Source organism: Heteronotia binoei, unplaced genomic scaffold (genome assembly GCF_032191835.1).
Source record: "Heteronotia binoei isolate CCM8104 ecotype False Entrance Well unplaced genomic scaffold, APGP_CSIRO_Hbin_v1 ptg001401l, whole genome shotgun sequence".
NCBI lineage: Eukaryota > Metazoa > Chordata > Lepidosauria > Squamata > Gekkonidae > Heteronotia > Heteronotia binoei.
The window spans coordinates 3,821-19,921 of NW_026800262.1; the positions used below are offsets into that span (position 1 = coordinate 3,821).

At 48.0% G+C, this 16,101-nt stretch overlaps 1 protein-coding gene across 1 annotated transcript in view; it reads right to left on the minus strand.

Moving 5' to 3' along the window:
• Positions 1-1,602: 1,602 nt before the first annotated feature.
• The window catches only part of LOC132591059 (NADH dehydrogenase [ubiquinone] iron-sulfur protein 2, mitochondrial), a 39,506-nt gene continuing 25,007 nt past the window's right edge, over positions 1,603-16,101 (minus strand). Inside the window, exons 10-14 of the mRNA XM_060263941.1 lie at positions 14,279-14,408; positions 12,419-12,514; positions 10,247-10,330; positions 7,495-7,552; positions 1,603-1,856 (exon numbers count right to left, since the gene is read on the minus strand). Of these exons, the coding sequence (XP_060119924.1) occupies positions 1,819-1,856; positions 7,495-7,552; positions 10,247-10,330; positions 12,419-12,514; positions 14,279-14,408 (406 nt within the window). The 3' untranslated portion in view covers positions 1,603-1,818. The remainder of the gene's footprint in view (positions 1,857-7,494; positions 7,553-10,246; positions 10,331-12,418; positions 12,515-14,278; positions 14,409-16,101) is intronic.

The window sequence follows — 16,101 nt, forward strand, 5'->3', positions numbered from 1 at the left end:
GTGTGAGACAGGATGCTGGACTAGATGGACCCTCACTGGTCTGATCCAGCAGGGCTCTTCTGATGTTCTTATGGGGGAAAGGCCTCGGCCTCCCTGCCCTGTTGCTGGCCCTCCAGAGGAACTGGTTGAGGCCACTGTGTGAGACAGGATGCTGGACTAGATGGACCCGCACTGATGTTCCCATGAAGGGAAGGCCTCGGCCTCTCTGACCTGTTGTTGGCCCTCCAGAGGAACTGGTTGTGGCCAGTGTGAGACAGGAGGCTGGACTAGATGGACCCTCACTGGTCTGATCCAGCAGGCTCTTCTGATGTTCTTATGAGGGGAAGGCCTCAGCCTCTCTGCTCTGTTGTTGGCCCTCCAGAGGAACTGGTTGTGGCCAGTGTGAGACAGGAGGCTGGACTAGATGGACCCTCACTGGTCTGATCCAGCAGGCTCTTCTGATGTTCTTATGAGGGGAAGGCCTCAGCCTCTCTGCTCTGTTGTTGGCCCTCCAGAGGAACTGGTTGTGGCCAGTGTGAGACAGGAGGCTGGACTAGATGGACCCTCACTGGTCTGATCCAGCAGGCTCTTCTGATGTTCTTATGAGGGGAAAGCCTCAGCCTCTCTGCCCTGTTGTCAGCCCACCAGAGGAACTGGTTGAGGCCACTGTGTGAGACAGGATGCTGGACTAGATGGAGCACTGGTTTGATCCAGTAGGACTCTTCTGATGTTCTTATGAGGGGAAAGCCTCTGCCTCTCTGCCCTGTTGTTGGCCCACCAGAGGAACTTATTAGCCACTGTGTGAGACAGGAAGCTGCCTGGACTAGATGGACCACTGGTCTGATCCAACAGGGAAGACAGCCAGTTTGGTTTAGTGGTTAAGTGTGTGGACTGTTATCTGGGAGAACTGGGTTTGATTCTCGATTCCTCCTCCATAGTCAAGTGCTGGAGTGACTTTGGGTCAGTCATAACCTCGTCAGATTTGTTCTGCTCAAGAACTGCTCTGCTCTCTCAGCTCCACCTACCTTCCAGGGTGTCTGTTGTGGGGAGGGAAAGGAGACTGTAAGCTGCTCTGAGACTCTGAGAGAAGGGTGGGGTATTAATCCAACCTCCTCTTCTTGTTCTTCTTTCTTCGCTGACGGGTAGCTGACCCTACATGATCACCCCTCAGAGGAGGGCTTCTTTGGTAGCAGGAACTCCTTTACATATTAGGCCACACACCCCAATGTAGTCAATCCTCCAAGAGCTTACAGGGCTCTTAGTACAGGGCCTACTGTAAGCTACAGGAGGACTGGCTACATCAGGGGTGTGTGGCCTAAAATGCAAAGGAATTTCTGCAACAACAACAAAAAAAGCCCTGCCTCAGAGATTGCCCAAGTGCTCAAAGGAATATTCTGGTCCCTTCCCACCCCTCAATAAGAAAGTGCAGCTCTGGCCAAAGACAGATTTAGCCCGGGGCGGGGGGGGGGAAGAGGGGAAATCATGAAGAGCCCAGTGTTCACAGGATTGGGAAGAACAACGAATGAGTGTGACAGTCTCACTGAAGGAAGAGGAAGTGGCAGGAAGGGGGAGGCAGGGAGACTGGCAGGCTTGGGTAGCTGATATCACACTAGCGGAACTTGCTTGCAGTCCGGGTGAGAGTATTTTTATTTCACAAAAGCCTGACTGCAGTGCACGAGGACCGGATCTCTCTCTCTCTCACACACACACAGAAATAACAGATCAAGTCTGTGTCAACATTCTTTGCTGGGCAGAGCCAAAAGTGGGAGGGGGCACGGCCCAAGCATCTGCACATGAGCCTCGACTCCGGTTGGATCACGTCCTCAGCTACCGAGAAGCTTATCTGTCCACTTCGCCAAAGACGATGTCCTGGGTGCCTGTGAGGGAGGGGAAGGAGAGTGGTTATCAGCAGCTGCAGCAAGATGCTGACGAAGACGACGATGACTGTAGATTTATACCCCGCCCTTCTCTCTGAATAGCGGCCCTGTGGCACAGAGTGGTAAAGCAGCAGTACTGCAGTACTGTGTTCTGAACTCTCTGTTCACGACCCGAGTTCGATTCCAGTAGAAGCTGGATTCAGGTAGCTGGCCCAAGGTAAGTAAGTAAAATTTTATTTATATCCCGCCCTCCCCCGCCGAAGCAGGCTCAGGGCGGCTAACAACACAATGACCAGTGGTACATTAATAAATAGAACAGTAATAAACAACACAATGACCAATGGTACATTAATAAAACAATTATATTAAAACATTAAAATTGAGCATTAATTTAACCTTAAAAACCAGTTAGAGCATTAATTAAAACAAACCATAACATTATCATTGACGCTATTCTAGTTAATACTGATGGCGGATTTTCCTTTGTTGTAGAATTATAATTCAGCTGTTCATAAAGGCTAATTTGAAGAGGGTGGTCTTGCAGGCCCTGCGGAACTCCGGTTCCGCAGGGCCCACACTTCCTCTGGGAGTTGGTTCCAAAGATATGGGGCCGCAGCCGAAAAGGCCCATGTGCGAGTGCTCTGTAGTTTAATTTCTCTTGGCCCAGGGGTAGTCAGTCTGTTTTTTCCTACTGACATCAGTGCTCTCTGGATTGACTCAGCCTTCCACCCTGCCGAGGTCGGTAAAATGAGTACCCAGTTTGCTGGAGGGAAAGTGTAAAAGACTGGGGAAGGCAATGGCAAACCACCCTGTAAAAGGTCTGCCGTGAAAACGATGTGAAAACAGCGTCACCCCAGAGTCTGAAACGACTGGTGCTTGCACAGGGGACCTTTCCTTTCCATTCCTTCTCTCTGAATCAGAGACTCAGAGTGGCTTAAAATCTCCTATCTCTTCTCCCCCCCCACCCCCACAACAGACATCCTGTGAGTTGGGTGGGATTGAGAGGGCTCTCACAGCAGCTGCCATTTCAAGGACTAGAGTTCCACAAAATAGGAATGAAATTACAACAAAAATACTGCGGAAAAATAACGAAAGAATCCTGAAAGTACTTAACAATTCTAATAATTATTCAGTTGTGATACACCAATATTATAATGCAACTCATTACATGCTACAAAAGTTCATAAATCTCAAATGCAATGTGCAAGGCTAGAAATAAAGTTCATAAAAGATTCTCAGTTCCTTTGTGTCAATTTCTTGACTTCAAAGCGCTCAAAGACGTTCACCCGACTCCGCGGGAGGAATAAAGCGCTAATGCGGCCCAAATTTCGAATGCAGATGATTTAAATACTATATCATGACCGATTGTAAGCCGCCCTGAGCCTGCCCCGGCAGGGAGGGCGGGGTATAAATAAAACTTATTATTATTATTATTAAATTTTAGAAATCATTTGTTCACTCTTGCAGATGTTGTATTGAAACTTTTATCAGATGTAGAAGTTCTGAAAATAGTGGGTCATGATAAGTCTCTGACAGTAAAGCTGCCTGAAGTACTGTTTCAGATTCCTTTGTCGAAGAGACACCTCCCACATTCCAACATCCAACTAACTTAGGAAATAGCTTAGGAAGGACAGAATAGTTTTCTCCAGAGCTAGTGCTGTAAGAAGGGTTTCGTTGGATGTTGGAACGTGGGAGGTGTCTCTTAAGACAAAGGAATCTGAAACAGTACTACAGGCAGCTTTACTGTCAGAGACTTATCATGACCCACTATTTTCAGAACTTCTACAACTGATGAAAGTTTCAATATAACATCTGCAATACTGAAGAAATGATTTCTAAAATTTAAATCATCTGCATTCAAAATTCGGACTGCACTAGCGTCTTATTCCTCCCGTGGAGTCGGGTGAATGTCTTTGAGCGCTTTAAAGTCATGAAATTGACACATAGGAACTGAGAATCTTTTATGAACTTTATTTCTATCCTGGCACATTGCATTTGAGATTTATGTAATGAGTTGCATTGTAATATTGGTGAGTCACAACTGAATAATTATTAGAATTGTTAAGTACTTTCAGGATTCTTTCATTGTTTTTCCACAGTATTTTTGTTGTAATTTCATTGCCCTTTCAAGGACAGCTCTGCGAGAGCTATGGCTAACGCAAGGCCATTGCAGCAGCTGCAAGTGGAGGAGTGGGGAATCAAACCAGGTTCTCCCAGATCTCCTTTCCTTTCCCCTCCCCATAACAGACACCCTGTGAGGTAGGTGGGGCTAAGAGAGCTCTTACAGCAGCCGCCCTTTCAAGGACAACTCCTGCGATAGCTATGGCTAAACCAAGGCCATTCCAGCAGCTGCAAGTGGAGGAGTGGGGAATCAAACCCGGTTCTCCCAGATAAGGGTCTGCACACTTAGCTACTACACCAAACTGGCTGATACATGTTAAGAGGCAGTACGGTTGGATAGGAAGATGAATTTGCTTGGGGCGGGGGGAAGGGTGAAGCAGGAAGATGAGATCCAGATTCAAAACCCTGATTCAGGCCTGCAGCCTGGGGGGAGGGGAGCCTGTGGGGGCGCTGTCTGACTTCTGGGGGGGACTCCCAGGAGGTCCTCTAGGGTGCAGCCTGCTTGTTTTTCTCTTCTATCATGGCTGAGCCAGCAAAGCATCACCAGTGGCAGCTGGAGCTGGGGGAGCTGAGCAGGGCACAGGGCACTGCGGCAGCAAAAGCAGCAGGCAGAGGGAGAAGAAGATGACGACGATGATTATTTATACCCCGCCCTTCTCTCAGAATCAGAGACCCAGAGCTGCCTACAATCTCCTTTACCATCTTCCCCCACAACAGACACCCTGTGAGGTGGGTGGGGCTGAGGGGACTCTCCCAGAATCTGACCTTTCAAGGACAACTCCTGCAAGAGCTATGGCTAACCCAAGGCCATTCCAGCAGCTGGAAGTGGAGGAGTGGGGAATCAAACCCGGTTCTCCCTGATAAGAGTCCGCGAACTTAACCACTACACCGAAGTGGAAGGTGGAGGATGCTGCGTGGAATGGGATGGGGATGGGGGGACGGATGGAGCTGCAAGCTGCAAAGTGCTGGGTGGGGGAGAGGGAGGTGGAAGGAAGCCCCCCCCCCCCCGCACCTGCATGCAAAGTACAGTCCCTTTTTGATTCCAAGGTTTTCGGACTGGATGCCTCGACTTGACCGCTTTCAGAGCCTCCCAACTTTTGCCCCTACCCCAGAAAGCTTCTGAGAAGCAGCAAGCCCTGCAGGGGATGGGAAAGGGTTCCACCTCCCTCGACTTTTAAAATCCTGGTTACGTTTCTGCCCTGATTTAGCCATGAAGAGAAGGGAAGAGGCTGCAGCTCATTGGCAGAGTATCTGTATGGCATGCTGAAAAGCTTGGGTTGCCAATCCCCAGGTGGAAGCAGGGGATCCCCTGGTTTGGAGGCCCTCCCTCCACTTCAGGGTCATCAGAAAGCGGGTGGGAGGGAAGGGAAATGTCTGCTGGGCACACCATTATTCCCTATGGAGACCAATTCCCATAGGATATAATGGAGAACTGATCTGTAGATATCTAGAGCTCAGGAGGGGGGACTGTTTTTTTTAGGTAGAGGCACCAAGGTTTCCATATAGCGTCCAGTGCTGCTCCCCAAAATACCCTCCAAGTTCCAAAAAGATTGTACAAGGGGGTCCAAATCTATGAGCCCCAAAAGAAGGTGCCCCTATCCTTCATTATCTCCAATTGGGGGGGGGGGGGAAGGCATTTAAAAGGTGTGCGGTCCCTTTAAAAGTGATGGCCAGAACTCCCTTGGGAGTTCAATTCTGCTTGTCACAACCTTGCTCCTGGGCTCCACCTCCAATGTCTCCTGGCTCCACCCCCAAAGTCCCCAGATATTTCTTGAATTGGACATGGAAACCCTAGTTCAATCCCTGCATCTGCAGTTAAAAGGCCCAGGTTCTGCCTGACACCCAGGAGAGTTGCCTAAGTAGACAAGGCAGACCTTGAAGGGCCACTGGAATTATTCTGTATAAGGCAGCTTCGTACATGTATTCATGCAAGACTTTGGGACAGTTCCTGTCTTTCAACCCAGCCTACCTCGAAAGGTTGTTATGACAGCAGAACTGCATAGGTTAGTCGTATTCCCTTTCACGAAGAAGAAGAAGAAGATATTGGATTTATATCCCGCCCTCCACTCCGAAGAGTCTCAGAGCGGCTCACAATCTCCTTTACCTTCCTCTCCCACAACAGACACCTTGTGAGGTGGGTGGGGCTGGAGAGGGCTCTCACAGCAGCTGCCCTTTCAAGGACAACCTCTGCCAGAGCCATGGCTGACCCAAGGCCATTCCAGCAGGTGCAAGTGGAGAAGTGGGGAATCAAACCTGGTTCTCCTAGATAAGAGTCTGCACACTTAATTACTACACCAAATTGGCTCTCCACAGGCTTCCTCCATGGGTGCTTCCCTCCACAGCCGGTAGGAGGTCAGTGTGGCAAAGCGGTTAATGGAATGTTTGGCTACGACCTGGGAGACCTCAGTCTGAATCCTCGAATCAGAGCTCATCTTGTAGCAGGAGCTCCTTTGCATATTAGGCCACACCCCTCTGATGGTGTAGTGGTTAAGTGTGCAGACTCTTATCTAGGAGAACCGGGTTTGATTCCCCACTCCTCCACTTGCACCTGCTAGCATAGCCTTGGGTCAGCCATAGCTCTGGCAGAGGTTGTCCTTGAAAGGGCAGCTGCTGTGAGAGCCCTCTCCAGCCCCACCCACCTCACAGGGTGTCTGTTGTGGGGGAGGAAGGGGAAGGAGATTGTGAGCCGCTCTGAGACTCTTCGGAGTGGAGGGCGGGATATAAATCCAATATCTTCATCTACCTCACAGGGTGTCTGTTGTGGGGGAGGAAGGGAAAGGAGATTGTGAGCCGCTCTGAGACTCCTTGGAGTGGAGGGTGCGATATAAATCCAATATCTTCATCTACCTCACAGGGTGTCTGTTGTGGGGGAGGAAGGGAAAGGAGATTGTGAGCCGCTCTGAGACTCTTCGGAGTGGAGGGTGCGATATAAATCCAATATCATCATCTTCTTTTTCTTGATGTAGCCAATCCTCCAAGGGCTTACAAGGCTCTTAGGACAGGGCCTACTGTAAGCTCCAGGAGGATTGGCTACATCAGGGGTGTGTGACCTAATATGCAAAGGAGTTCCTGCTACAAAAAAAGCACTGACCAGTGTGCCCTCTAAGCTGAGTTAGTGTGAGCTAGCTCACAGGTTTTTAGCCTCCAGCTCGTGCCTTTTTGTCTTCGCTCAGGAAAAATGGCTCCAGAGCACACTAATTCCTGCAGTAGCTCACAACTTTAAAGTAGAATTTTTGCTCACAAAACTCTGCAGCTTAGAGGGAACATTGGCCCTGACTATAATGTCTCAGATCAGGAATTCCTCCTACAAAATGAGCCCTGCCCCTAATCATGCTGCAGGTGTGCGCTGGGTGACCTTGGGCTAGTCACATGCTCTCAGCCCCACCTACTTTACAGGGTTGTTGGTGAGAAAAAAAAGGAAGAATGGGGAATAAAGAAATGTATGCTGCTCTGAGCGCAGCGAATGGGGCGAATGGGAAGCGCTACATTCATAGAAGGGAAAGAAAGCCAGACCTACCTATGATGGCCACCACATCTGCAAGCATATGCCCTTCGGACATTTTATCCAAGCCAGCCTGCAGAAGAAGGGTAGGGGGGAGGGGAAAAGAAACAACAGTTCACCAGCCATTTCCCCGTTTGTCCCTTTAAACACTTCCCCCCCTTAAAAAGATAAAAAACAATTGAATCGCTTTCTGTTTCTCTTTTGTTTTTTCATCACTGTAGCTGGTCCGTTTCTTCCAGGAGCAAAATGAACAGAGGACTACAAATCGGAATCCAAATGACAGGCATTCCATGGATTTCCCCATGAAGAAAGGTTAAAGCGCTTGGGGCACTTTAGCTTGGAGAAACGTCGACTGAAGGGGGTGACATGATAGAGGTTTACAAGATTATGGGACATGATAGAGGTTTACATGATTATGGGACAAAGAAGGTAGAGAAAGAAGTACTTCTCTCTTTCTCATGGTACAAGAACTCGTGGGCACTCAATGAAATTGCTGAGCAGTCAGGTTAGAACGGATAAAAGGAAGTACTTCTTCACCCAAAGGGTGATTAACAAACAATTGAATCGCTTTCTGTTTCTCTTTCGTTTTTTCATCACTGTAGCTTGGATCAGGCAGAGCTGTGGTTTGGCATACCAAAGAAACTGGAAACAAGCAGTGGTTTTTTGCAGAGCAAGTGCAAAAACCACGGTTTGCCAATTTGGGCTTATATGGGGAGGATGGATTGTGTGAGCAAGCCAGGGCACTGGTTGTTGGAATTCTGAGCCACTGGTCTGATCCAGCAGGGCCCTTCCTGCAGCCCTACCTTTTAAATATGATGCCAAACCACAGCTCTGCCTGATCCAAGACAGAACAAGGACAACGTCTCGGTGGAGCCCAGCAGCAGCTGGCTACAAATTCCAGTGAAGAGATACATGGAAAGAAGGAAGGTAAAGCAGCCAAAAAATAAACTGTGTAGAGAACCACTAAACAATCCACAGTATAAATAATATTCATAAGTTTTGTATATATTCATAGAAATCTCCAATCCAATATCATATAAGTACAATAATAAGTATGAATTTTATCAGTTCATGAAAGTGCTTGTGGCAGAATTTCAGTCCTTCAATCTCAAAGAGCACAAGTGGAATCGATAGAAGGACGTCTCAAGAATACCTGGTTCTTGAGATGTCCTTCTACTGAACTGAAATGAACTGAGGGGGAAAAAATCATACTTAGTATTGCACTTATATATTGTATTTGAACTTTACTGAGATTTCTATGAATATACAAAACTTTTGAGTATTGCTTATACTGCGAATTGTTTAGTGATTCTCTACAAGGTTTATTTTTTGGCTGCTTTACAAATTTCAGTTTTTCTGCAAGCTGCAAGGCGCCGTGACCCTCTGAATGAGAAACACAAACAGATTTGCACAAAGGCAGGATGATAACTCTGCACGATTGGTGCACGTTGCCCAATTTCAGTTGATTTTTATCTTCCCTTGTGGCAAGAAAAAAAAAGCTACTTTCCATGTAGATTTCTGTGTGTATGGCTCTTTTTCTAGCAGGAGCTCATCTGCATATTAGGCCACGCCCCCTGATGTAGCCAATCCTCCAAGAGCTTAGAGGGCTCTTCGTACAGAGCCTACTGTAAGCTCCAGAAGGATTGGCTACATCAGGGGTGTGTGGCCTAATATGCAGGGGAGCTCCTGCTAGAAAAAGAGAATATGAAGTGGAGCCTGCACATGTCCCCATGCAGCAGCCAAAGGGTTGGCAAGGAAAAATGCATGCAGCATTTCTCCACCTGCCCTTCCCTTCGCTGCCCAGGACCTGAGAAAAGGAACACAGAAGAGGAAGGCGCCTTGCACCTCAGTCCATGTCCGCTGTCAAAGGCTTTCCTTTGCAATGACTGACATTTTCCTAGCTCAGGAAGAAGAAGAAAAACTGATAGAGGCATTGTTTCTGAAGAGCTGGAAACCTTTCCCGTTCCCTTCTGCAAGCAACTACTTCCACTTATTCCTTGTGCCATGCAAATACATGGATGAATTTTACAGCTTAGTTAAATGGATGAGCCACAATGGGCTCTCCTGTGCCACTGAGGAAGGCGGAGGTAGAGAAAGTCGATGTATACAACAGCAGCTCTTCCATTTGCTGAGACCGCAGAGAAAGCCTGGACTGGAATCTCTGATTGGGATTAGGAAGCATCGAGTCTGGGACAGAAACCGGTCCCTGGATCTAACCAGAAGGGACTCGATGCAGCAACTTTGCTGAAGCTCAACAGGTCTGGTTCTAATCAAAGCCCAGAAAAGACACCATCTACAAACCTTATATGTACCCCTTGTTTATTAGTAGGCTGGTGGTGTTCAGACTGTAATCTCACCTAGCATAAATGAAAAGCGGGTCAGGAAGCATCTAGCCTGATCTAGAAGTGTCTACTGGGGGACAGGGAGTACCACTGCTCTGGATCACTGACCTCATTGGCTATTCTTCCTGCAGATCCCTCCTTGCACCAGAGTTGGCTAATGGTGTTCAGGCTATCACCCCAATTAATGTCAATGAAAAGTGGGTCAGGAAGCATTAAGCAGATCTGGAAGCCTCTACATGGGAGCCAGGGAGCATCACTGCTCAGGACTGCCGGCTTCCTGACTACTGTCCCTGCAGAACCCTCCTATCACCAGAGTTAGTTGGTTGGTAGTGCTCAGGCTATAATCCCACTCCACACTCCTCTGGTCACCAGTTCGAGACCTGTTGTAGCCTCTCTCTGCATGTGCTTGACAGCTATTATCTTACCAGGTGCGCAAAGCCAGGAGCTTTAATCTTACAGCGGTAGGGTCGACTGCTACCATCGGAGACCAGATAGACGCCAAATTCCCCCTGCAGAGGCAGAACAGAGATAATTAGACTCAAAACCATTTAGTCAGCAGCATGCTTGTCCCGGTACAGGAGAGGAAGTGACTGTGACCGATTTGAAAGCTGCTACTGAAAACTGACAAAGCTGACTTGGAGGTGATGCTGATCCCTGAAACTGGGCCAATGCCAGCAACACACAAAAAAACCGGTCACCAGCATGGTGTAGTAACGCTCAGAGTGTTGGACTAGAATTTGCATCTCCACTCAGTCATGGAAGTCTGCTGAGTGGTCATGGGCCAGTCACACTCTCAGCCTAACTTACTGTGATGGATATATTAGGTTCTGTCTCTCCCTAAGAGCAGGCCCGTAGCTGTGGTGGAGCCCGGAGGGGAGGGGAAGGCCACTCTATAAAAAAAACCCTTCCCTCTGTAGGGCCTCTCCATTGGAGGGCCTCCAGGACCTGAGGAAAAGGGAGGGAGGGGGAGAGAGAGAGCACATGAGAGAGCAACAAGAGAGAGAGTGCAAGATGAGAGAGCGAAAGCGAGAGACACAGCGAGAATGAGTGACAGCAAGGGAAAGACCGAGAGAGCGACAGAAAGAGAGAAGACAGTGGCAGCGAGGGGGAGAGCGAGAGAGCAAGTCAGAGAGAGAGCAAGAGAGAGCCGGGGCCGGGTGGACTGGCGGCTGGAGGGAAGCAGCCAAGCCCCGTGGCCCCCCCACCAAGTGTTTTATCTTCCGGGCCCCTTTACCCAAATTTTTCTGGCTATGGGGCTGCCTAAGAGTGACCAATGTTGTAACTTCTACCTTGCTTTCTTGTGGGTTAAAACAATTTTATTTGGTAACATATGGTGACAAATTATATTTCTTGCATCATTAATAACTTCTTTTATCTATCCCATATATTACTTTCTACCCACCCCTCCCCCCATTACTTGACCCCCGCCGGTGTTATTTACTTAAAGTACTAATGTTTAAAGGTACCCTTAACTAATAAAAACAAAAATTAATATTCTTTTTTTTAAGACTTAATCATTATCAAAAATTGCCCAATGTCCTTTTATTTTCCACTCTTTTTCTACATATCTTCTGAACTTTTTCCACTCCATCTTAAAAACTTCTAAATCATAGTCTCTTGAAATTCTTGTTAATTTGTCCATTACACTCCATGTCATAACTTCTACAATCCAATCCCATTTCTCTGGTATTTTTTCTTGCTTCCACAACTGTGCATATAATGTCCTAGCAGCTGAAAGCAAGTACCAAATTATAGTTCTATCTTCTTTTGGAAATTTTTCCATTTGTAATCCCAACAGAAAAGTCTCTGCAACTTTCTTAAATTCATATCCCAAGATCCTAGAAATTTCTTGTTGAATCATCTGCCAATACTTTTTTGCTCTTTCACAAGTTCACCACATATGGTAGAAAGAACCTTCATGTTTTTTTACATTTCCAACATCGGTCCGGCATCTTATTATTCATCTTTGCCAATTTCTTCGGAGTCATATACCATCTATGCATCATTTTAAAACAGTTCTCTTTAGTACTATGACATGTCGAAAGCTTCATAGAGTTCTTCCACAAATATTCCCAAGTTTCCATCTGTATTTCTTCACTTCTACCTTGCTTTCTTCAGTGTTATGTTCAAGCCATAAATAAAAGTTTAAGTTCTTGTCTGTTGATCCCTGTGGCCCGGCTGAGGGGAAGGAGAAGGGGCAGGCTCAGCTCTCAGTCTTCTCCCTTATTCCAGCATTTGGGATCTCTTCTTAAACATGGAGGGAGGGAGAAAATCACACATAGCTCTCGGTTTCTGAAATGACGAGTGGCAGGGATTCTTGGAAATCAGGGAATATTTGCCTCTATGCCTAGATGAGAATTGTCTGGTTATGGCTACTCAGTGGGGAGAGAAGAGCACTCTGTACAAGCTCAGATATATTCTAAATGGTTTTTACTTAAGTCTGTCAAACCCTGATCCTTAGTTTTGGGAAAGAGACCAGAGCCGGGCCTTCCTGAACGTTAAGGGCCCGCGGTTATGATGCAGATTCTGTGGTTATGACAATGAACACTCATAGCTGTTCTCGCTAATTTATGTACTGCAAAGATGTAGGCAAGTACCTTGGGGGCCTCGATGGCTGTGTACGTTGAGCCAGGGGGCACTTGGTAGCCCTCTGTGTACAGCTTGAAGTGGTGAATCAGGGCCTCCATAGAGCTCTGGGGGAAAAGAGAGGTTGACAGTTTATTAGGGCACTGAGCTGGCACGCCACATAACTAAAACATATCAAGAAAGTGAGGGAGAACTCTGTCAAATGAAGGTGATGGTTAAGTGGTAGCAGGGCCTTTTGTGTAGAAAAAAGCCAGCAGGAACTCATTTGCATATTAGGCCACACCCCCTCGACAGCACCATTGTTCTGTGCACGGCTTTTTGTGTCGAAAAGGCCCAGCAGGAACTCATTTGCATATTAGGCAACACCCCCTCGACAGCATAATTGTTTTGTGCATGGCTTTTTGTGTAGAAAAGGCCCACCAGGAACTCATTTGCATATTAGGCAACACCCCTTGACAGCACCATTTTTTGCACACGGCCTTTTGTGTACAGAAAGCCCAGCAGGAACTCATTTGGAAATTAGGCCACACCCCTTGACAGCACCATTGTTTTGTGCATGGCTTTTTGTGTAGGAAAAGTCCAGCAGGAACTCATTTGTGTATTAGGCCACACCCCCTAATGCCAAGCCAGCCGGAACTGCGTTCATGTGCTTTCCTGCTAAAAAAAGCCCTGAGTGTTAGCTAAGGGTGAGGCAAAAAGGTGTGTGCTTTTGTCAACTCCAAAATGTCACTCACTCCCACCATTTCATCAACTTTTCAAAGGTCACTACAAAAGGAATCAACGGTCAGGGTGACCTCTGGCTGGCTAGGACTGCTGAGGCAAGTGGCATACGAAGCACCGTTCACACTATAACAGTGCAACCCTATGTAGAGTTACTTCAGTCTAAACCCAAGGGAGAGCCAGTTTGGAGTAATGGTGAAGCACGTGGACCCTCATCTCGGAAAACCGGGTTTGATTCCCCACTCCTCCACTTGCAGCTGCTGGAATGGCCTTGGGTTGCTCTGGCAGAGGTTGTCCTTGAAAGGGCAGCTTCTGAGAGAGCTCTCTCAGCCCCACCCACCTCACAGGGTATCTGTTGTGGGGGAGGAAGGGAAAGGAGATTGTGAGCCGCTCTGAGACTCTGAGATTTGGAGTGGAGGGCGGGCTACAAATCCAGTGTCGTCTTCTTCAGTGGCACAGACAGGGTTAACTCTACACAGGATGGCACTGTTCGTCGGTGTCTCTTGTCTTTAGCAATGCTCTCTGATACCAAAATGGTATCGTTAACATCATGGCAAACAAGATTTTCTCCCTGATTGGTTGTGATCACTTTGAGGAATGAAACTGATGACGATGATGGCTACAGCCAGGGGTGGAATTCTAGCACGAGCTCCTTCGCAATCCTCCAAGAGCTTTCAAAAAAGAGCCTTGTAAGCTCTTGGAGGGCTGGCAGCATCAGGGGTGTGTGGCCTAATATGCAAAGGAGCTCCTGCTAGAATCCCACCCCTGGCTACAGCAGAATGGAGCAGATGTCAGCTGATGTGATCGTGCACAATTATGAAAAGAGAGAGGTGAAGGGGTGGGGCGGGTGTCTCTTTCGGCTAGCCACTTTTGCTACACACACAAAAGAGAGGGAGTCAGGGGAACTGCTACACACACAAAAGAGAGGGAGTCAGGGGAACTGTTCCACCCTCTTTTTAATCAGCAACTGAACAGCGATGGTTGAGTACTTCTGGCCTGGTTTCACAACCCCACTTCCCAAAGCAGCTACCTCTGGAGCAGGAAATGGCAGCAGATTAAGAACCCAATTCATGAAAGGCCTCTCTAAAAAAACCCACAAAACTTCCCTCCCACCAGACTGGGACTGCTCTTCCTTACCGCTCTGCTTTTACCTTCATCTCTGCCCTCTTTGGAGGAGCGATCTTGGCATCATCCACCTTGATCTCCCCGGGGGGCATCTTGTTGAGGGCCTGTAAGATGATGCGGAGGGACTGGCGCATTTCTTCCACTCGGCAGAGGTATCTGTTGGGAAGACGGGCAGGGGTCTGAACAGGTCGGGGGTGCAGAAGCTAGGAGATGCCAGGAGGGCTGCAGAATATCCCAGCGTTTGAGGAGGGGGGCAAAGGGAGTAAAGTCAATAGGGAAAGACCCACTTGGAGCAGTCTCACATGACAGTGGGCTGAACTGGACCACTGAAGAGTCTTTGGCAAAAGAAAATTCAATTAAACAGAACTTTCTTTTGCCAAAGAATCTTCAGTGGTCCAATTCAATGACATTGCTGAGCAGTCGGGTTAGAACTGATAAAAGGAAGTACTTCTTCACCCAAAGGGCGATTAACACCTGGAATTCACTGCCACATGAGGTGGTGACGGCTGCAAGCATAGACGGCTTCAAGAGAGGATTGGATCAACATAAGGAGTAGAGATCCATCAGTGGCTCTTAGCCACAGCGTAATGTTGGAACTGTCTGTCTGGGGCAGTGATGCTTTGTATCCTTGGTGTGCATGGGGGTGACAATGGGGGGGCTTCTAGTGTCCTGCCCCACTGATGAACCTCCTGATGGCACCTGGATTTTTTTTTTTTGGCCGCTGTGTGACACGGAGTGTTGGACTGGATGGGCCATTGGCCTGATCCAACACGGCTTCTCTTATGCTCTGAAGTTCTTTCCAAAAGCCTGCCGCTCAATTTTTAGTTGTTTAAATTTTCATTTGTAACAGATTCATAATAGAGGTATGCAGGGCTTTTTTTGTAGCAGGAAGTCCTTTGCATATTAGGCTACATACCCATGATGTAGCCAATCCTCCAAGAGGATTCATTACAGGGCTCTTATTACAGGGCCTACTGTAAGCTCCAGGAGGATTGGCTCCATCAGGGTGTGTGGCCTAATATGCCAAGGAGTTCCTGCTATTAAAAAAGCCCTGGAGGTATGACAGAAACTTTGAAACAGGGGTGGCCACACTGTGACTCAGGAGCCACATGTGGCTCTTTGATATACTGTCCGGCTCTTGAAGCCCCCATTGCCCCACTGGCCTTAGAGAAGGCATTTCTTTTTAAATCACTTCCCCAAGCCAATTTAGCCAGCGGCTCGGGCAATGTATTCAAAGTTGCTTTCTTTCCACCTCTCTCTCCTCCATCTATTTCCCTCCCTCGCAGCTCTCAACAACTGACGTGTTGTGTGGCTCTCGAACATCTGACGTTTATTCTATGTGGCTGTTGCGTTAAACAAGTTCAGCTGCCCTGCCTGAAACTTTGCTATGGCTCAAGGGTGCCACCTACAGGGTCTGGGTTCTTGGAACCTGAGGTTTACATTAGACTGACATTCATTCCCACTCCACATGGGGTCACCAGGCCAAAGTTAATCCTGTTTTGACAAAGGACAAGCCAGTCTAGAGGAGACGGTTTGTTGTGGTAGTTCAGAGTCATTAACAGCTACTTGGCAGCAAGGGCTATCATTTTTCTCATTTTCTGACTGGCAACAATAGCCTGTGAGCAGTGCTGGCGCTAGGGTGCATGGCGCCCCAGGCAGGCTTCCTGCCCGCTGCCCCCCACCGCCGCCTCCCTCCCCAGTGCCCCCCTCTCTCCCTCAGAGAAGCACAATGAGGCTTGGCCCTATTGGCTTTGAGGCAGCTGGTATCTGCGCATTTTTCGAAGAGACCGCTGGAGGTGGCTTCTCCCCCCCTCCTTTCCGGAACTGGAAGTGAGGGGAGAGCAAAGCC